Source organism: Pongo pygmaeus, chromosome 1 (assembly GCF_028885625.2).
Source record: "Pongo pygmaeus isolate AG05252 chromosome 1, NHGRI_mPonPyg2-v2.0_pri, whole genome shotgun sequence".
Classification (NCBI taxonomy): domain Eukaryota; kingdom Metazoa; phylum Chordata; class Mammalia; order Primates; family Hominidae; genus Pongo; species Pongo pygmaeus.
This window is the reverse complement of record NC_072373.2, coordinates 28,486,141-28,508,035: the sequence shown is the minus strand read 5'-3', so window position 1 is coordinate 28,508,035 and position 21,895 is coordinate 28,486,141. Positions and strand designations below refer to the sequence as shown.

General features: G+C 46.9%; 1 protein-coding gene and 1 long non-coding RNA gene across 2 annotated transcripts in view; one reads left to right on the top strand and one right to left on the bottom strand.

Moving 5' to 3' along the window:
• The window catches only part of LOC129013339 (uncharacterized), a 47,429-nt gene extending 32,919 nt beyond the window's left edge, over positions 1-14,510 (bottom strand). The window contains exon 1 of the long non-coding RNA XR_008493833.1: positions 14,219-14,510. This is a non-coding gene — a long non-coding RNA (uncharacterized LOC129013339). The remainder of the gene's footprint in view (positions 1-14,218) is intronic.
• HLX (H2.0 like homeobox) lies at positions 13,709-19,456 on the top strand. The gene is made up of 4 exons (XM_054449897.2): positions 13,709-14,837; positions 15,578-15,757; positions 16,529-16,713; positions 18,580-19,456. The coding sequence occupies exons 1-4, from the start codon at positions 14,228-14,230 to the stop codon at positions 19,099-19,101; spliced, it is 1,497 nt and encodes a 498-aa protein (XP_054305872.1). The 5' UTR covers positions 13,709-14,227; the 3' UTR covers positions 19,102-19,456.
• The last annotated feature ends 2,439 nt before the right edge of the window (positions 19,457-21,895 follow it).

The following is a 21,895-nucleotide window of genomic DNA, read 5'->3' as shown; positions in this document are numbered from 1 at the left end:
CTCTATTGTTTTTCTATCCCCTAATATACTTATTTATACTCTAATTTTTATTATTTTCTTCATTTTACTTGCTTTAGATTTAGCTTTCTCTGCTCTTTTATTCTTCAGGATCTTTAGGTGAAAGTTTTGCTTTTAAGAGATTTCTTTTTTAAAAAAAATAGGTGTTTACCTATACATTTCTCTGTAAGCAGTGCTTTGGTTAAATTTTGGAAGTTTTGGTTTGTTGTGTATACATTTTGTATTCACCTTAAAATATTATCTAGTTTTCTTTGTGATTACTTTTTGACCCATTGATTACTTAGGAGTATATTGTTTAATTTTCACATAGTAGTGAATTTTCCACCTTCTTTCTGTTATTAATTTCTAATTTCATGTGATTGGAGAACATACTTTTTATGATTTAAATCCTTTCAAATATTTTGAGATTTATTTTATAGCTTAACATGTGATCTACTCTGGAGAGTGTTCCATGTGCACTTGGGAAGCACACATATATTCTGCTGTTGTTGGGTGAAGTGTTTCATAGAAATGTGTTGGGTCTGATTGGGTGTGGAATATTCCAGTCTTTAATTTTCTCATGGATCTTTGGTTTAGCTGTTCTATTCATTATTAAAAGTGGGATATTGAAGTCTCCAACTGTTATTGTTTAATTATCTATTTCTTCTTGCAATTCTGCCAATTTTTGCTACATGTATTTTGGAGCTCTGTTGTTAAGTGCATATATGATTACAATGATATCTTCTTGATGAATTGACCTCTTACTCATAATAAACTGTTTCACTTTGGCTCTAGTAATAGTTTTTATTTTAACTTCTATTTTATGTGATGTTAATATAGCCACTCCATCTCTCTCGATATTGTTTTCATGCTATGTCTTTTCCCATTTTTACTTTCAATCTTTTTGTGTCTTTAAAATTCAAGTGTGTCTTTTGTAGATAGCATAGTTGGATCAATTTTTTAAAATCCATTGTGCCAATTTTTACTTCTTTATTGGAGTATTTAATCCATTTACATTTAATGTAACTAAGATAAGGTAAGATTTATACCTGCCATTTTCTTGTTTTCTACATGTCTCATGTTTTTGTTCCTCTATTCCTCCATTAGTGTATTATTTTGTTTTAGATATTTTCTAGTGCACCATCCTAGTTATATTATCATGTGTTTCATATGTATATTTGATTACCGTTAGCATCTGGTAACAATCTAATTTGAAGTAATATTAACTCAATTTTCAAGTGCACCAAAACTTTGCTCCTATATAGCTCTCCTTTGTGGCATTATCATCATACAAATTACGTCTCTATACATCATAAGCCCCTCAACACACTTTTATGATTATTGCTTTATGCAGTAATCTTTTAAGTAATATAGAAGAATTACAAACCAAAATTACATGTATATTGTCTTTTATTTTTACTTATGTAGTTGCCTTTACCAGTGCTTTTTATTTTTTTCATGTGAATTCTAGTTACCATCTAGTGTCATTTTATTTCAGCTTTAAGAACTCCCTTTACTATTTTTTTTTTTTGTAGGGCATGTCTGCTAGTGATGAGTCTCTCAGTTTTTGTTGACCTAGGAATGTTTTAATTTCTATTTTGTTTTTGAGGGATATTTTTGGTGTCTACAGTATGATTTTTTTGACAATTTTTTCTTTCTACACATTAAATATGCCATCCCATTGTCTTCTGGCCTCCACGGTTTCTAAGAGAAATGAGAAATTTGCTGTTTATCTGATTGAGAATACTTCATGTGTGATAAGTTGCTTCTTACTTGCTGTCTTCAAGAATATCTTTGTCTCTCAACAGTTTAATTATGATATGTCTAGGTACAGGTCTCTTGTACTTCATTGAGCTTCAGCTACATTGGCTGTGTGGATAAATGTTTTTTCCTAAAATCAAATTTGGGTAGTTTTCAGTCATTTTTCTTCAAATATTCTTTGTGCCATTTCTTTCCTTTCCTTCTCGGAGCCTCATTATGCATATGTTGGTGCAATTGGTGATGTCCCATAAGTTTTTGAGTTCCTGCTCATTCCTCTTCATTAATTTTTATTTCTGTTCTGCAGACTGGATAACATCTATTGACCCATCTATAAATCCACTGTTTTTTTTTTTTTCTGCCAGCTCAAATCTGCTGTTGAGCTCCTCTAGTGAATATTTTATTTTAGTCATTGTATTTTTGACTCCAAAATTTCTATTTGGTTCATTTAAGTAATTCCTATTTCTTTATTGACATTCTTTATTTGGTGATACATCATTCTCACATTTTCCTTTAGTTCTTTGAACATATTTATAATAGCTGATTTTAAGACTTTTCATAGTAAGTCCAATGTGTGGACTTTCTCTGGGACAGTTTCTATTGACTACTTTATTTTCTCGAGTATGGGGCATACTTTCCTGTTTCTTTGTATGTCTTTTTTTTTTTGAGATGGAGTCTCGCTCTGTCACCCAGGCTGGAGTGCAGTGGCGTGATCTCAGCTCACTGTAAGCTCCGCCTCCCGGGTTCAAGCAATTCTCCTGCCTCAGCGTCCTGAGTAGCTGGGACTACAGGCACCCGCCACCACATCCGGCTAATTTTTTTTTTTTTTTTTGGATTTTTAGTAGAGATGGGGTTTCAGTGTGTTAGCCAGGATGGTCTCGATCTCCTGACCTTGTGATCCACCTGCCTTGGCCTCCCAAAGTGTTGGGATTACAGAGGTGAGCCACCGCGCCTGGCCTCTTTGTATGTCTTATAGCATTTGTTTGTTTTAGAGATGGTATCTTGTTGTGTTGCCCAGGCTAGTCTCAAACTCCTGGCCTCAAGGGATCCTCCCTCTCACCTCAGTCTCCCAAGTAGCTGGGACTGCAGGCAACTTCACCATGCCCTGTGCGTGCGTGTGTGTGTGTGTATGTGTGTGTGTATTTACCTCAACATTTTAAACAATATAACGTGACAACTCTGGAAAGCAGATCCCTCCCCTCAACAGGGTTTGTTATATTTATTATTTGTTATTGTAGTTGTTTGTTTAGTGACTTCTCTGAGCTAGTTGTGTAAAGTCACTGTTCTTTTTCACATGTAGCCACTGAGGTCTCTGTTTGGTTAGCTTACCATTCAACAAATTATTGGACAGAGATTTCCTTATGTGTCTTGCATCAATAACTCTTACCACCTTTGTCAAGAGACTCTGTGTATGTGTTAGGAGTGCAACTTTAATGGTCTTGCAAGCAGATTACAAGTAAATGTTAGCCTTTATTGTGTGCCTTTGCATAGCCTCAATTTCAGTCAGAGGTGAGTGATTAGGGCCTCCTTAGGTTTTGGGTGGCATCTGCACAGCTCTGCATATGTACATCATCTTCTAAATTCCCAGGAATATGTCAGAATTTTACAAAGCCTCCTCGGGACAGTTTATTCTCCAGCCTATCTTTTTAACTTTTTTGTCAACTTCTTGTTTGTCCTCAACTGTTATTGCAGCCACAGGCAGCTGCAATGTGAAAATCGTTGATCATTATTTTGACCAATGTCCCTAGGCTCTGAGTTAGGTGAAATAAAGGTCAGTCCTGCAAGTGAGGGTCTTCAGAGAACTGCCAGAGAGATCAAAGAGGGACAATTCTCTGGGGATGAGACTTTTGGGTACCTCCAAAACTATCCCCCCAACTCCCACCTCCCAGCTTTAGTTACTGCTAGGCTGCTGGTTTTCATAATACCATGATGGTGAAGCTGTTGGCTTTCAGATTTTCATGATACCATGACGGTAAAGCTTTTGGCTTTCAGAGCTATCACTAAAACTGAGGAGACAGAAATCAGAATACAGCACGTGAAAATGCTACAAATCTTGTCACTCTTACCAAGATTCTGCCATTTTTCTTGAACAAACACTTTTCAAATTGTTACGAGGTTTTGGTTTATTTCCAGAGTTCTGAAAAAGTTGATTCCTGACTCTACTTCCAGTGTTCTTTTATAGAGGACTGGATTTGTTTTGTCCATTGGCTTTGTCCCATTATTCTTCCTAGCTTTGTTGCACTGCATACTTGGTATGATATTAATACCTTCTACATCTCCATCTAAATCATAGACACCAGTGTTGCCCAAGAGTGGACCAGCAACAGTTTGAGGCATATTCCTCAGATTGAACCAACCCCTCTGGGTTCATGTCAGTTACCAGGTGTCAAGGTTGAAGAATTCAATCAATGAGCGTCACATCATTAATCCATATTTCATCATCTTCTCCTAAAGTCTAATATGCAGCCACTGTTAAGTGTTTTGCTTATGTCAAAATGCAGTTTTCCAGTGTTATTACTCTTACTTCTTAATTCCCTTATCCTGCTTTATTTTTCTCCTAGCATTTTTTCCCTATTAACACATATCTAGTCACTTTTTGCCTGCTTCACCACTAGAATGCATGCTTCTTGAAAGCCAGAAGTTTTGCTTTGTTTTGTTTTACTTGGTTGCCAGTATTTAGGTGAACTCCTGGCATATAGTACCTGGCTCAATACATTATTTGTGAATGTAATGAATGAATTAATCAACTTAATAAACTTTTTAGAAAAAAAGTTATTAGTTTAACATAACTTGTTATTTAAAAACAATCCGTATTGCTTCAGTGGAATCCTATAAACCTTTCAAAAAGCAGACAATTAATGTACTTGATACTCCAGTCCAAAATTTCCAGGGAACAATATATTTACTAATCTGAAGTTTAAAACCCCTTTAAAATTAGGCCTATTTTTTGCCTCTAGGTTTTGGCATCTCTCTTATTCCTCACAAATTCCCAAAGATATAGTTAACAGTGAATCTAAGATCACATCAGAAAGTTTTTTAGTACTTGGGATTAAAAAGTAGTAAATCAGAGCTCTCAAGGACCAAACTAATTTAAAGCAACTGCTTTTTCAAAAAAGTTCTTTCAAGGAAGAGGGAATAATAAAAGCATGTACTATAGTGAAACTTCAAATTTACCTTCATTGTTTAAAAATTATTTATAATTTCAAAAACATTCTCCCTGAATAAGAAGATCTAAGTAAACTAAGAGTTGGATAATTCTTACTTCTCTCTGTTATCAGCGATTGCATCATTTTCACTGAAACCTGGTACTTTTTCATCCTTCTGTGTAGGCACAGATTTAAAAGTCCCATTTGCTACCAATCACATACTTTACAAGTCTAACTTCACTATGGGCTCTAGACATTCTGCAAGTACACTTAGAGGTTCCTGCCACTCTCTTGGACTTTGTCTTTGTAAACTCCGGTTTTGCTTTTTTAAAGATTGAAGCCTATTGAAGAGCCCCCCCGTGCAGCCATGTGGGCTTCTTTGGATGCCTCACTTCTCCACTGGGATTATAGACAGTTGTTAGGTCTGGATTTGGGTTTGAGAATCCCCCAGTCTCTCCAAGACCTATTCCCCATTACTGTCTCCAGCCATAGAATTAAAATTACATCGTTCACATGATAGCTCTGTAAACACCCAAATTTTTCTCTATTTCTTAAGTAACATCCAACGTAACAAATCTACTGAGGTATTCCTGCTTTAAAAAATCAAACTGTTGGCTGGGTGCGGTGGCTCATGCCTATAATCCCAGCACTTTGTGGGGCTGAGGTGGGTGGATTATTTGAGGTCAGGAGTTCAAGACCAGCCTGGCCAACATGGTGAAACCCTGTCTCTACTAAAAATACAAAAATTAGTCAGGCATGGTGGCAGGTGCCTGTAACCCCAGCTACTCGGGTGGCTGAGGCAGGAGAATCGATTGAATCTGGGAGGCAGAGGTTGCAGTGAGCCAAGATCATGCCACTGCACTCCAGGCTGGGCGACGGAGTAAGACTCTCTCTCCACAAAAAAACAAACACCAAACTGCTTTCATAATGGAACTTACGTTGAAAGCATTAAGAAGAGGAATTGATTGAAAATAACCAGTGAACACAGTAAAAATAACATTACAACCAAGTTTATCAAATAATTATATTAAACATGTTTCACTTGGGCACAGTGGCTTATGCCTGTATTCCCAGGACTTTGCAGGTCTGAGGCATGCAGATCACTTGAGCTCAGGAGTTCGAGACCAGCCTGGGCAATGTGGTGAAACCCCTTCTCTCCAAAAAAAAAAAAAAAAAATTAGCCAGGTGTGGTGGTGCATACTTGTTGTCTCTGTTACTTGGGAGGCTGAGGTGGGCAGATTGCTTGAGCCCAGGAGGTCAAGGCTGCAGTGAGCCTTGAGCATGCCACTGCACTCGAGCCTGGACAACAGAGTGAGACCCTGACTCAAAAAAATTATTATTATCATATGAAACATATAGTTCAAGGCAAACTATAATGAAGAGTTGTGATTATCAATTCCTGCTCATCATAGAATCAACCACGGATATTTGGTTGCGGCTAAGTGTCACTGCCTCTACCCACCATTTTTTTTTTTTAACAGTTTTAACTTATTTGGCCTTGGGAGGGTTAACTGGGAAGACCTGAAAAGGAAAGCAAGCAGAGTGAGATCTCAGCTGTCAGGAAAGTTAGGTAGTCATGTGCACAGAGCAGGCCATTGCTGCATGCAGAAACTGGGATCTCCTGCTAACTATAGAGTTTGCTCAAGCAATTATGGAGGCTGAGAAGTTTCATGATCTGCTGTCTACACGCTGGAGACCCAGGAGAGCTGATGGTGTAGTTCCAGTTTGAGACGGAAGGCCTGAGAATCAGGAGAACTGATGGTGTAAATTCCAGTCCCAGTGCAGGAGAATACCAATATCTCAGCTTGAAAACAGGTAGAGAGAGTAAATTCTCCTTACTCAGCTTTTTGTTCTATGTAGGCCTCCAATGGATTGGATGAGGCCTACCCACACTGGGGAGAGAAATCTGCTTTACTCAGTCTGCCAACTCAAATGTTAATGTCATCCAGAAACACCCTCATGGACACACCCAGAATCATGTTTATCTGGGCATCCCATCCCAAGTCAAGTTGACACAAAAATTAAACATTAACAATGAGCAAGGAGCCTAGTGGCTAAAAATGCAGCTTTAAATCCAACGTGCCCTACTTACTGTGACCTTAGGTAAGTTACTTAACCATTCTAAGCCTCCCTTACCCCCAAGTAAAATGGAAATAATGACAGCACCTTCCTGAGCTTGTTTTTAGAAGCACATGAGAGAGGGTCAGGTCCAGCGGCTCCTGCCTGTAATCCCAGCACTTTGGGAGGCCAAGATGGGAGGATCGCTTGATGCCAGGAGTTTGAGACCAGCCTGGGCAACATAGTGAGACCCCATCTCTAAAAATAAAAAATAAGAAAAATTAGAGTCACATGAGATAATGTCTGTAGAGTGCTTAGCAGAGTGCATGGCCCTAGAACTCACCATTTCTCTCTATCTAGGAATGAAGAAAGGAGATTCTCAACCAGGGAGGTTGGCAGTAAGTTTGAAAAATTCTAAGAAATTTCAGAAGATTCTATATGACCTTGATGACTAAAATCATATTTGTTATAGGGGAGGGAAGAGAAGCAAAGGAGTGGGGAGAGCAACTGAAAGCCTCTTACCTTCCAGCAGACCAGAATAACAGGGAACACTATGTCTGCTTTGAGGCTCCCTGCTGTCAAGGATGCCTGCTTCTGGGGTCTGCATAGAAACCTCTCAAAATCTGCTCACAGGCTTCTTAAGCTCCTGCCTCTTGAGCACCTCACATGTCGTGCTTCCTGTGGAAATCTTCATTGCACGTGGCTGCTGTGGGAAAAAGTGTAGGGTGGGGAGATGAGGGTAATACTAGAGAAAGGGATGAAGCATTGGAAGCTGAGAGGCATTCTCAGATCCAGAGGGTCATAGAGATTGAAGTCAGGGCTTTGACGGCAACCAAAATAGACTGCTTTCCAGCTGCAACGGAAAAAGGTGACCGGGATGTTATGATGGGGGGCAAGGAGGGTGGGTGAGAAGGTTTAGATAAATGTCTTCCTAGGCAAACTGCATCTAGTTGGTCGGATATTTTAAATAGTCAAAATGATTTACTTTCATTAATGCAAAGACAAAACTGAATATAAACTGAGGGATTTATTTTCATTTGCAGATGTGAACTGGACACAGTATCATGCTACTCATTGAATTCTGATTTGGAGCATCCACCCAAATCAAATTTGAGCCTCATTTGGGTGGATGCCCAAATTAGAATTTAAAAAGTGGCATGATACTGGGAGGCAAGGAAGTCTCCACATTTCATGCTGAGGAGAGAAAGAAATTTCAGGATAGGGTAGTGTGTCTGAGTTAGACATACTTCTTTTCTCCAGCTCCTTGTTTGAAATCAATACACATTCTGATTGAGGGCAGAGAGTTTTTCCTCTGAATAAACCATTTCCCCTGAAGAAATTGGCTGGATGGTATAATACCGGTTGATGAACCAGAAAACCTAGCCTCTGTTCCCTCCAACACCATTTCCCAACTACGTCACCTTGGGCAAGCCACTTAACCTTTCTGAGGATCAACTTCCTAAAGTCAAATGGGATAATAATCCCTCGTCGGCATCCTACAGTTGGTTATTTTAAAAAAGTGAGATAATAAATGTGAATTAACCTTGAGATCTGTAAAATGTACACAGTATTATTCCTGAACCATGACTGCTTCCCTTGCCCAGTCTAGTGATTTTAAACACACAGTACAAGATCTTCCCATGTTGTTGCAATATGGAAGGAAACAGCTGCTAGTCAAAGCCAATTTTAGAAACCTGCATTTTTGCAAAAGGAAGAGTCAACTTGCATCATAACAATGTTGCTGGCACAGGATGGTTACTGCCAGAAAACAATGTAGAGACGGTCCAGCAGGTGTCAGCAGAGAACCAACTTTCAGTACTAGGTGGGCTCCTCCAGGGAGGGAGAGGCCTGGGCCTGGTGGGCTGGGACAGGGCTGGGGGGACTCCGTCATTAAATCCAGGGCTGGGGGGACTCCGTCATTAAATCCAGGGCTGTCGCAGTTCTGGCGGGTGCTGGTAGGCAGATTGGTACCACTGAGATGGGGACAACAACCCATTGGCTTTATCTGCAAAATCCCTCTCATTGGCTCCAGGATCCTTTCCCTTCAGAAGATCCCTTCCCATGACTGTTTTTTAGTTTGGGCCTGAGTCCCTCTTCTGGCCTTAGAACCTGTGCTCTAACTTGAAAACCTGTCTCAAAGGGAAGAAGGTTTATTTGTTTGTTTAGAGAAATACTGCTTTGGGAATGCCTTTCATCCCTCCCTGTTTTGGATATATGATTTTCACCTACTCTTCTTTCTCCTACCTTAACAACCAGCCATTCAGATTCAATAATTCAGGCAACAAATCCAAGGTGAGTGGCTAATGTATTGGGAGTGGGAGAGCACTGTTTACAGCTACTAAATACAAGCCCGTGCAATGAAGTATGTAAGCTCATATATGCTACAGATAGTCTCTCATATTTTACTCTTATGATTTCATTGCAAACGTATATGAGTCTGTTATAATGTGCCATGTTGAAATGGGTTCTGCCATAGGTTTTATGAGATTTGGGGTCTTTCTTGGCTGGATGTAGAGAGGATGACTTGGAGAGGCAGAGAAGCAGCTCTTTGAAACAGGAGCAAATCCCAAACTGCCTGCCTTCCCTCCCCCCTGCATTTCTAAGATTCCCAGAGAGCGCACGTGTGTGTGTGTGTGTGTGTGTCTGTGTGTGTGAGAGAGGTACATATATGTGAAGTGGTATGTCTTAGTAGTGAGGGAAGGGAAATATGTGAGAAGCCCTATGAGAGGAAAGGGCAAATGGGATCAGAGCCAAAAGGCTGTCTGAAACTTTGGAGCAAGACCTATGGCTAAAGTTCAAGGGCAGGGCCACAGCCAAATAGAGAGCTGGCCACCTGCAAATCTGCCACATCTGGGAAATGGAGAAAAGTAAAAAGAATAAATCAAATAGCTATGGATGCTTGTAGCCCTATTGCATTATTTGCTTTTCCCACCCCATAGCAAAGTCCAACTCTTCTCAAAAACTCAGAAATTCTGGAATAACTCTAAGGTCTCCAGGACAAGAGAGTTGTATCCTATTTAGAATAGGCCAAAGTATATGTGTGTGGGTACGGGGTATGTCTATGGGGGTCATTAGGGTCCTAATCTCTAGTATCTGGCACCCACAAAGAACAGAACTCCCATATCCACCACTAAGCATGACTGCTGGGCCCAGTGATCCATAGATCTCCAGCTGGCAGAAAGACAGGCACAGTATACACAGATTCCTACATTGCTGCAAATTTCTTGGATTCTCAAGTAGCTGGATAAGCTGTGTTTCTTTTTCTTTCTGATTGTAAATATTTAATTATTTCCATATCTTTTCTTGAAGCCAGTAGGTACCATGTTTGCAAAAATATTTAAAATTAAGAGGAGAGGGGTTCCCAAGTCCACAGAGCAACTGCCTTGCACATTATTTTGCCCAGAATGTACAAGAAAAAGCAAAACAGATAACAGATATAGCCAGTACAAGCCCTTGCAGAGTTATGGTCCTGTAATACACAAGGCCCAGCATTCACTATAATTGACCTATGCTCAGTGTGGATCTGTGACTCTGGTTTTGGGACAAAAATCTGCACTGATGATTTAAATATGGAGGCTCCAAAGACAGGTAGAACCAAAGGATGGTGAAACCCATCTCTTGCCTCAGTCATTGCATAAGCCCCTGATTCAGGTCCCTTTTAAACCCTAAATCCCCATAAGCTATATTGTTAAATTATAAAACGAACCTTCTCTGATCTTATCCATTCCCAATATGGTGAAATCGTCTTTGGCTGTGTTTAACTAGGAAAAGTGAAGGGATGAGTTGAAAGCATTAAAAACAGCAGTCAGCATGATCAGAAACCCCAGCCAATGCGACATTTTCCGAAGAAATGAGGCCACAGTTAGGGTCTCCGCTGCGTAGACCAAGCCCAAGTTAATTCGGTTTAGCCAGGCCCTTTTCTTTCCTGTTAGATCCTCAACCCCCATGGCTACCAGGCCCTGGGGAGCCCTCGCTTCTACCCTCAGGACCTCCCTGTCCGGCTCAATAGCTCTGGGCCAGTTCATTTCGCCACAGCCCGGAGCCGCTCGGAAAGCAAAGATTAAAGGGGAAAGTCGCAGCTGTATATTTATGTTTTCATTGCTAGAAGGGAATTGATTTCCGTGCATTTATTTTGGTAGTTGTAATACACAAGGGCGGATTTGCGTCACCCGAGCAACTTGCCGGTGGAGATAAAGTTGCACAAATATTGAAAGGGGAAGTGCTAGGAGTCATTATAGAGTTTTTCTCCGGAAGAAATAAGGACTTCTGCAGTATCCTAAAATACTAAGGCCGCTTCTATTTTGAGACCAATCTCGCAGGCACATCCGCTCATTTAGTCCGAGTTTGAGCCCATCAAAAAACAGGAGATGACCTGAACTCCGGCGAGCCCAGGGTTTCCTGCTGCTTTCTTGGTTCTGAAGAGTGGGGAGTAAGGAGGGCGGGAGTCTGCGGGCTCAGAACTCGGCGAGGGGCCTGCAGGGGCCAGGATTGGGCCTGGGGAAGGGGTAGAGGGGGCGCCGGGGGTCGCTCTAAAGACTTGTATTTCGCGTTTGCCTCCGGGAGCTGGGAGTAAGGCCTTGGATGGCGCCGATGCGGTTGCGAGGAAGCCGAGGCCTGGGAGAGCAAGGGGCGCGCAGGCGAAGTTGCAACTTGCAATCCAGCCGCGGGCCTGGCGGAGAAAGGGAGGCTCGCGGCGCGGCAAGGAGTCGGCGGGCCTGGTGGCCTCGCTTTCGCCGCATCTGCCCGTCGCTCCGGGCCTTGAATCTCCGCAGATGCGAGTTGTGGGCGCCTCAGGGAACCCCGAGGGCTCGCATTCCCGCGGGTCTGTATCCCGTGCCCACCCCGGAGCGTCGCAAACCTTGGAAAGGATGAAAGCGGATAGGGGAATCTTATTTCTTAAGAGAGAGGGTGAGGGCGCGCGGCGCGGGTAAGGAGTAAATGCACCTCTTTCACAACTGTGAGTTTGGGCTTAGGCCGAGGTCTAAATGTTTGCAGTCAAATTAGAATCGCAATCAAACTGGAAGTGGCACTAGAAAGCAGAGGGCTCACGGCCTCCGCTACGCACACTCCCACCGAAGGCTCACCAGAACCCTCAGCCAGCGCCTCAATTGCCCATCTTGTACTTGTCGCTCCTTTGCCTTCACCTTGACACAGAAAAACTGGTCTTATTACGTCTATCGCCCCAGGTACCCCTACGCTCAGCCAAACACACCCATCTATCTCGGGAAATAGCACCTCTCTCCTGGCTGCGTGGAACAGGGGAAGAAAACCTTTCAGTAAAAGAGAGATGCAGAGCGGGAGAGCTGGAGGGCGGGAGGAGGGAGAGAGAGAGGGAGAGAGAGAGATCTTAGTGCTGGCTGATCGGAAGTGATTGATAATTTTCCAGGAGAAAGTCAAAAGCTTAAAAGGATAGCATCCGCATCAAGGGGCTAGGGAAAGCACCGGAAATTAATTTTATAAGCCCAAACCCTGAACTCGAGATAGGCATGGCAAGTTCACTTGCCTTTCTGGGTTTATTTGGTGAGGAGCCTTCGTGCTAAAGGGAAATAAAAATGCCACAGAATCTCTGTTAGGAGATGCTTATTAGGGCAATCGAAAACAAAAGTTTTCGTGGTTTCATTATTCGTATTATTTTATTTTCTTCCTGAAAATGTGCAAGAACAGCTCATCTGGGTGGCCTGTGGTTTGTTTGGGAGAGGGGTGGGGAAATTCATTCTGACTATAATTTAAAAGAGAAGAAATTCTTAAAATAGAGATGTCGATGTTGCACAAAACCTCCACCACCAACACCCTGCGTTCTAAAGACCCAAGGCACGAATGGAAGACGTTGACCACCACGCAGCTCCTCCTGCAACCAGGCCCAGGGGGTTCCTGGGGAAGCTGTCACAGAATTGAAAGCAGTATTGAACCCCACGGAAATGAACACGGAAATGTGTTCGTTGTTTGCAAAACAACGAACCCCACGTGATCCGGAGATGTGGTGGAGGAGCGAGGCTAACATTTCCTACAACCTTCCGCAAAGGATAGAAGCGCGTGCCGCTCTCCCGGGTTTCGGGAGGCAGCCTGTTTTGTAGCCTCTGAGGCTCCGGGGAAAGGTTTGGCTGCTTCTAAGGGAGACGTTTGGAGCCATCCGTCTTATTTTGTTTGAAAAGTCCCTCGTTCAAGTTGTCACTGTGTGACAGCTCAGAATAAAACCAATTTGCGGCCGCCCCTCCTCCTCGCTTCCCGGAGGATCTCCTGGGAGGCACGAGGCGGACGCGGTGCTGAGTTGGGCCGGGACTCAGGGCGGCAACATTTGGGCAAGGGCCCTGGAAAGATGAGGGGCTTTGCCGAGGACACGGACTCCTGGAATAAAAGCAGAATGAGGTCAAGAGAAGGGAAGCAAAGGGGCCAAAGCGCGCTCCGCTCTCCACCGGGAGGCGGGCTTTGCAGAGCCCTAAAGAGTGAGATTACCGTCCCTTCCCCACCCCCCCAACTCGCCCCGGGTGACAAGCGCTTCAGGTAAGCTCCTGTGATCAACCCTCCTTGCCCCGTGGCGGTTCGGAGCTGCAGAAGTTAGAAGAGAGTCAGAGCCCTCCGGAGCGGCTGCCTGGTCCCTACGCAAAGTAGCAAGAAGCACTGCGATGTGCGCTACTAAGCCCACGCTGCCGCCGCAAACACTTTGGCGTGGCCGGGGCGTGGCTAGGGTCCGGCCACGCCCCCTCGTTCCTAATTCCCCTCCACTCCCCGCTCCCATTGGTCACGAGGATGACCAATGAGCGCTCGGATCGAGGTCCTACCCCGGGCCTGACTCGAAAGCTCCTGCCAAAACTTTGGGAGTTTTTGGAGACGAGTTTTTTTTTTTTTTTTTTCTATTACTTTTTTTCCCCTCTAACTAACGGATTATTATTGTTGTTGTTTTAAATTTAGCTCTTAGGGCTTAGCTATTTGGGTTTTCTTGCGGTGTCCGGCTCCCGTCTCCCTGGCTCCCCCGCCCGCCCTGCGGCCCCAGCGCCCCTCGCTCTCCTCCAGCCCGCGAGGAGTGCGGGCGCCGCGCCGCCTTTAAAGCGAGGCCAGGGAGCCAGGCGGTGACCGGCCGAGATCCGGCCCTCGCCTCCTCCCTCGGTGGCGCTAGGGCTCCCGGCCTCTCTTCCTCAGTGCGGGCGGAGAAGCGAAAGAGGATCGCCCTCGGCTGCCGCCACCTTCTCCGGGACTCGCGCGCCCCTCCCCGCGCGCCCACCCACCCAGTCCGGCTGGACTGCGGCAGACGCGCGGCTCACCCCGGCAGGATGTTCGCAGCCGGGCTGGCTCCCTTCTACGCCTCCAACTTCAGCCTCTGGTCGGCCGCTTACTGCTCCTCGGCCGGCCCAGGCGGCTGCTCCTTCCCCTTGGACCCCGCCGCCGTCAAAAAGCCCTCCTTCTGCATCGCAGACATTCTGCACGCCGGCGTGGGGGATCTGGGGGCGGCCCCGGAGGGCCTGGCAGGGGCCTCGGCCGCCGCCCTCACCGCGCACTTGGGCTCGGTTCACCCGCACGCCTCTTTCCAAGCGGCGGCCAGATCCCCGCTTCGACCCACCCCAGTGGTGGCGCCCTCCGAAGTCCCGGCTGGCTTCCCGCAGCGGCTGTCTCCGCTCTCAGCCGCCTACCACCACCATCACCCGCAGCAACAACAACAGCAGCAGCAACAGCCGCAGCAGCAACAGCCACCGCAGCAACAGCCTCCGCCTCCGCCCCGGGCTGGCGCCCTGCAGCCCCCGGCCTCGGGGACGCGAGTGGTTCCGAACCCCCACCATAGTGGCTCGGCCCCGGCCCCCTCCAGCAAAGACCTCAAATTTGGAATTGACCGCATTTTATCTGCAGAATTTGACCCAAAAGTCAAAGAAGGCAACACGCTGAGAGGTAGGTCTTGGGCGGGAGGCTGCAGGCCTCTGACCACTGACCCACTCCCCGGACCCCGGGCTGGCTTGGGGTGCCTTTGAATGTTTTTACAATTAAGGACAAATCGGTAAAACGGGAGAGAAGAAAACGAATTGTAAGAAAACTACAAAACATTAGGTCTAAAACTCACCTGTTCTATGTAAAACAAACAAAAAATGACTCCAGGGATTCTTTAAAAACACGTCTTAGAATCAATATTTATAAAAATGGTTGGTGTAATTATCTGCTAAAATGACTGATCTCTTTAATAATGTATCTAGAGACAATTATATTTTCTGACAGCTAAAGCATTTTTGGGAAACACTTTCGCATTTATCTGATTTCTAGTAAAAATTTCACCCAGGAAATGTAAATAATAAACAAAACCGCCTAGATGAGCGGGCAGAGTGGGGCCTCCTTGGGGCGGAGGTTTTGGGTCTGTGGCATTCTTGGAAGACACGTGAAAGTGAGGCCGTAAGCCGATTTATGTAAAGCCTTTACTTACTATATGCGTGCATATGGACGTGAGGGACACACAGGAACTTTTCCTGCGTCGCTCCTTGGCAACTGTTGGGAGAGAGAGGTTTCAGCGCCGAGGCGGGTTCTCTCTTGACTTCGCTCAATAAAAGTTAATCCAGGGCAAGGGGAAGGGGAGGAACAAATCAGCGGAGAGTGTGAGTGTGTCCGAGATGTAACCTGCTATCCTTTTCCCTTGTCCCCAGATCTCACTTCCCTGCTAACCGGTGGGCGGCCCGCCGGGGTGCACCTCTCAGGCCTGCAACCCTCGGCCGGCCAGTTCTTCGCATCTCTAGATCCCATTAACGAGGCTTCTGCCATCCTGAGTCCCTTAAACTCGAACCCAAGAAATTCAGTTCAGCATCAGTTCCAAGACACGTTTCCAGGTACGGAAAAACTCCAGAGTACTGCCTAACGGGCGAGCCGACTAACAGTCAGAAATCTCAGGACTGACGCCTCCAGGGCGGCCACAGTGTCGCAATCTCACAACTGGGGCGGGAGGCTACGGAGTCAGGAGAGAGAAACCGAAAGATTTCTCAGCGAGCTAGCGCTCTCTTCGGATGGTTCCCCTTGAAAAGGAGTAGAGGCGCCTGGAGAACCCAGAAAGTGTGTGCGTGGACGCTGGGGTGGGGGGCTTTCTCGAAGTCTTTTCGCCCCAGAGGGCTTGAAAAATGCAGCATCGATGTTGCTTATTAACATATACACATTTTGGGATGACCTCAAACACTTGTGCTTGGCGAGCTTATGTCTGGGTGCCTGGACACATGCGGGAATAAACACACACACACACACACACACACACACACACACACGAGATAATTCAGGGCTGTCATCATTCAGGCCCGAGGGACATTTTTGTCTACTCTTCGTAGGCCTGATGGCCACTCATGAGGTTTATGTTTTTCTCTTGGAATTAAAAGATAAGCCGCCAGGCTTCTCCACACCACGCTCGCTTTAGGTCTTCCGACTGTCGTGTAAAATTCCTCCTTAGAGGGGCCATTCGGTGTGTGCGCGAAGGACTTTCTGAATGAGGGTGGAATGGACAGTTAACACGAAACAGTTTCAAGCCTTACGGGGACCCCCAGGCTGGCAGGTCAAGGACTGGACACTGAACGGCCCTCTTGTCTTTCTTCCCTCTGGCTCCTGTTCTGCGGCAGGTCCCTACGCTGTGCTCACGAAGGACACCATGCCGCAGACGTACAAAAGGAAGCGCTCATGGTCGCGTGCTGTGTTCTCCAACCTGCAGAGGAAAGGCCTGGAGAAAAGGTTTGAGATTCAGAAGTACGTGACCAAGCCGGACCGAAAGCAGCTGGCGGCGATGCTGGGCCTCACGGACGCACAGGTAAGGCAGTTCCGGCCCCAGCGCACAGCGCCCTCGGGCGGGCAGCAGCGCACGGCCTAGTCTGGCAGGCCCCCTCCATCCCGGCCTACTGGCCTCCTGCGGTGGAAACGCAAGATCTTGACTTTCAAGAGGCTTTGTGGACTACGCAACTTGAGGCCGGAGAAGAGGAGGGTGGAGATGGGGTGAGGGAGAAGGACCGAGAGAAGAGCTCATCCCCAAGATGTGTGTCAACAAGCACTGCATGTTTATTTTGGCCAGCAGGCTAAAGAACCACGGAGAAAGCAAAAGCGCCGCTGGAAAAAACATTGATGTACTCAACTGTAGTGCAATTCGCTGTGGGAGGCAGTTTATTTCAGAAAAGATAAAAACCCAAAGGCAAGAGATTGTTGTTGGGTTTTTTTTCCTCTCACCCTCCCTCCTTCCTCCTCCTCCTGCTGCTTCTGCTGGATTGTGAAATCCGCAGTTGTGAGGAAGTGAAAATATAATTTCAAACGGAATTAGTTAGCTCCAGGAGGGCAGGGAGTCCGCTTGGAGCGGCCACACATTACAAGGCTTAGGCTCTGAAGAAAATCTGAAGGAAGGGGAGAGGTGAGGGAAAGAAAGAAAGAAAAATGATTCTCTTAGAATACCCAAGAGCATTTTAGCAGGTTCTGCCTATTTGAATTTTTTCAAGGCCATAGGAAATGTTTTGTGGCTGAATTAATTTTTTTCTTTTTCTTAAATTTAAGAACTGGGCTTCCCCCCCCCCCCCACCCCCGAGCTTTGACTGTGGAAGAGTCACTCTTGTGCACCCCGTAGCACTGGCTCTGGCTCTGGGGTGCTGATCGTCCCCAGCAGGTCAGAAGCCAGAGGCAGGCTTCTTTTTCTTAGCTCCTTGGTCCCCCAACTGCTGTCTCTGTTTCTTTCTGACCTCCATTACACAACTCTCCTCCCCAGTACACACACACACACACACACACACACACACACACACACACACACACACGAGGAGCCCAGCCGTTTTCCACCAGCTGTGGATGTTATTTTTAAAAGGGAAGCTGGAACTTGTGTGAATGCGTTGGGTCCCCCAGGGGATCGTATATATCTGTATAGATTCTCTGCCCCATCTCTATCCCCTTCCTTAATTTTGCACACATTTAATTCCATTGTTTTCTGAGCCCCCAGGAGAATTTGTTTATCCTTAACAGGGGCAGGGTCCTTGTCAGCTTTTGCGTACAAACACATCAAAGAAACGCTGTCTTACTGAAAGCCCAACAGTGCCCCCACCCTACTGTGATTAACAGTTTAAAACCCCTTTCCCTTTCTGCTTCCCGTGTTTCCTTTTTTGAAAAAAGTATTGCTTTTATAGGGACTTGCTTTGGGTAGTGGCAGTAGAGGAGAGGGCCAACTTAGAGCAGGAATTCTTAACACTGGCGCACCAAACCCTTGACATTGTAAGCAATATCTTGGGTATATGTGTATTTTTCTGGGCTAGGAGTCCATAACTTTAATCAGATTCTCATGGGGGTCCTGACAGAAAAAAAAAAAACATGGATTTAGAGTAGAGAGAGAGTATGTTGGGGGTCGGGTGCAGGAATCTGCCTTTCCAACAGTCACCCAGGTCATTTTAGTCCTGGGGCTTGAGGGTTGCATTTTGAAAACGGTCTCAGTGGGTTCCCTAGGCCAGGATTCCTGGCTTCTTGTGTTCCCCTGGGCTGCCCCTTGGCTCCTGCGCCTACCACAGTGCGTGGTCCTTGGTAGAGTCGTCAAGTAAGCGTTGCTTTTTCACTCAGGGAGGTGGCTTGCGGGTGCACGCGAGTCGGATAGGAGCAAACCTGGGTCTCATCTCGGTGTCTCTTCTTGTCTCCCATGTCTGGCGCGGCGCAGGTGAAGGTGTGGTTCCAGAACCGGCGGATGAAGTGGCGGCACTCCAAGGAGGCCCAGGCCCAAAAGGACAAGGACAAGGACAAGGACAAGGAGGCTGGCGAGAAGCCATCAGGTGGAGCCCCGGCTGCGAATGGCGAGCAGGACGAGAGGAGCCCCAGCCGCTCCGAAGGCGAGGCTGAGAGCGAGAGCAGCGACTCGGAGTCCCTGGACATGGCCCCCAGCGACACGGAGCGGACTGAGGGGAGTGAGCGTTCTCTGCACCAAACAACAGTTATTAAGGCCCCGGTCACTGGCGCTCTCATCACCGCCAGCAGTGCTGGGAGTGGTGGGAGCAGCGGCGGCGGCGGCAGTAGTTTCAGCTTCAGCAGCGCCAGCAGTCTTAGTAGCAGCAGCACCAGTGCGGGTTGCGCCAGCAGCCTTGGCGGCGGCGGCGCCTCGGAGCTTCTCCCTGCGCCACAGCCCACAGCCAGCAGCTCTTCCAAAAGCCCCGAGCCAGCCCAAGGCGCGCTTGGCGGCTTATAGACTGTACTAGGGCGGAGGGGATCCGGGCCTTGCGTGCAGCCTCCCAGCCATGGGCTGGGTTTTGTGCTTACTGTATGTTGGCGACTTGGCAGGGCAGGAGACGCAGCGTGGAGCCTACCTCCCGACATTCATGCTTCGCCCCACGCTGCTCCGACTGGCTGCAGCAGACACTGCCCAGAGCAGAGGGGAGTCTCAGTGTCCTGCTAGCCAGCCGAACACTTCTCTCCGGAAGCAGGCTGGTTCGACTGTGAGGTGTTTGACTAAACTGTTTCTCTAACTCGCCCCAGGGGTCGTGGCTCAAAGGCACTTAGGACGCCTTAAATTTGTAAATAAAATGTTTACTACGGTTTGTAAAGGCCGCTTGGCTTTGCTGGGGGTTGTTAAGGCCAGAGATCTACAACCGGACCTTAGTCCCGGGGACACTGTAGAATGCAGCAGCTGAAGTTGGGGGGCTGGAGTTTCAGGGGAAGTGGCTCAACCTCAGAGACATCTTGTTACAGACATCAGAGATGGGCGTCTGGGTTTAGAGGCTTCTAATTAAGAGATTTCTAGCGCCAACTGCCACTGAAAGTGCCCTCTGAGACCCTGAGTAGCATGAGAGTGGAGCAGGCCATAGAAACTGTTAGGCCAGTGCAACAGATGGTTTCCCTATCCACAGTATGGACGAAATGAGTTCCTAGAGTACTCAGAGTTGGAATGGGGAAGGCAGTGATGCCAGGCGGGGTCAATCTAGGCACAGCTGTAATCACTACTTGGACGTGAAGCGCGGGCCCAGAGCCCTGCACAAACTTTCCCTTGTTCCGGGATGGGGTAGAGGACAGGTTTGCAATGTTGCTGAGGAAAGGACAGACATGACACAGTGGTTAGAGCTGGAAGCTTGGGTCTTAGAGTGCCAGGGTCCTGGTTGTAAACATGCCAAACAAAGGGGTGACTTCTTCAAGGTTAAGCAGAGGCACAGCCCAGATCAGAACTTGGACTTCCTGGCCTACACGTGGCCACGGGTAGAACTGTGAAGTTGCATCCTCCATTCCCTCATCCACGCAAAAATTTTCCTTTGCAATTTGGCCACTGGAGGCACCTAGATGAGCTCTTTCTCCCCAAAGCTGCTGAGAGTCGTGAGGCAGTTTCCCCATCCCACTGCAGCTGGAAAATATATAGTAAACCTTGACACTGCTACTAGGATGGGCAATTCGAAGATTTTTTGTTTGTTTGTTTCTTTTAAAGCTGAAAAGTTAAACCTCTCTCCAAGACCTGTCCTCCCGCTTGTAACTGTGAAATGTCTGGAGTTGCTAAAAGCTCTTTGGGGGGATTTTATAGCAAATAGATTTCCTTGGGAAATCCTGATCAGCCTCAGTGCCAATCTCTTCGGCACTGAGCATGTGAAGGACACAAGGTCTCTGGCAGACCCAGCATCCAGGCAGGGTGGCCAGTTCTCAGAATGAGTTGAGGAGAGGTGCTGAAGTCAGAGAGCCTAGGACACACCTCAGTCCCTTGGCCAGAGTGGGAAAGTTCTCAGCGGTCCTCTGTCTTGCTTATCTCCTCCACTTTTAGACATTCCCCTGGAGCTCATTCCAGGATCTCTGTTCTAGACTTTTCCATCCAGGGGTGAAATAGAGGCAGCAGATTGAGGCTTCTTTCACTTGCATAGCCAGATACAAGATACAGATAACAAGTCCCAAAGCCAACACATGGATGCAAAGATGATCATTTCCTGACCCAGCCAACCTCCTAAGTCCCCAAATCGAGATGATTCAAGAGCAGTGAGAATGGAGTGGGGGCAGAATGATCAGAGTTGTACAATTTAGTCAAGAGAAAAGAAAAAGCATACCACAAGGGACCCCATCTTCAATAGGAACATGAACTAGCTGTTATCCCTAATTGTGCGGCAAGAGTTTCCAGGCCAGGGCAGCCTCCCCACCTGCTCTGGGTGCGGGCCAGGGCTGGGATAGTTTCTTCAAGCCTTCCACAGGTTCTGCTGCCAAACTTCAGGATTCCCTCTGTACCTCAGTTTTGTCTGCATTATCGATATCAATTTCCCCTGACCCCAAATATTGAAATTCTGGAAGCAGGATATCCCAAGCACATCGAATTTTGAGGCACTTCAATCCAGCTCTGGCGTTAAGGAGAATAACGCTTGGGCACACACACTTAGCTGAGGAGCGGAGCCGAGGGAAGAAAGTGGGGAGGGTGCTTTATACAAACCGCACCTTCCCCTGCTCCTCACCTGGCCCTGGAGGTTTCCGCTACCGCCAAACCCAGACCGTAGGTCCACGCCCGGGCCCCGGGGCTTTGAAAGTGAAGAAAATCATCATCCGGGAATGTCATGATGTGATTTCAGGTAGAATTCTGCCTTATTTAGGCCAGCTTTCGTCAGGCCAGGGGGCACGGCGGAGCTGGGGGGCTCAGGGACGAAGTGAGCCGGGGAGGCGAGCACCTGAGGGCGGGAGTCAGAAGGACGAGTACCATCCTAGTGCTCGCAGGAGGCGCCCCTGCCTCCGCCACCCCCACCCCCAGTTTCTAGACAGTTATCACGTGGAGTTCTTGCGGGGCTTTACCCTAGCAGTGGAGTTCTTCCACATTTCATCAGAATCGGAATATCACAAGCCCTGGAGAAGTTACAGTTCATTTGGAAGAAGGGTAGCCACGGGTGGCCGGGAGGAAAGGCTAAAATTTGGCCGGATAGTCCCATCCCGGGGCTGCTCGCTCGACTCCGGGTACTGGGGTCTTCTTGGCAGCGCAAAATGCTAGCAAGGGCGGCCAGGCAGCTAGAAATTCTTCAACCAAGACCTAGAGT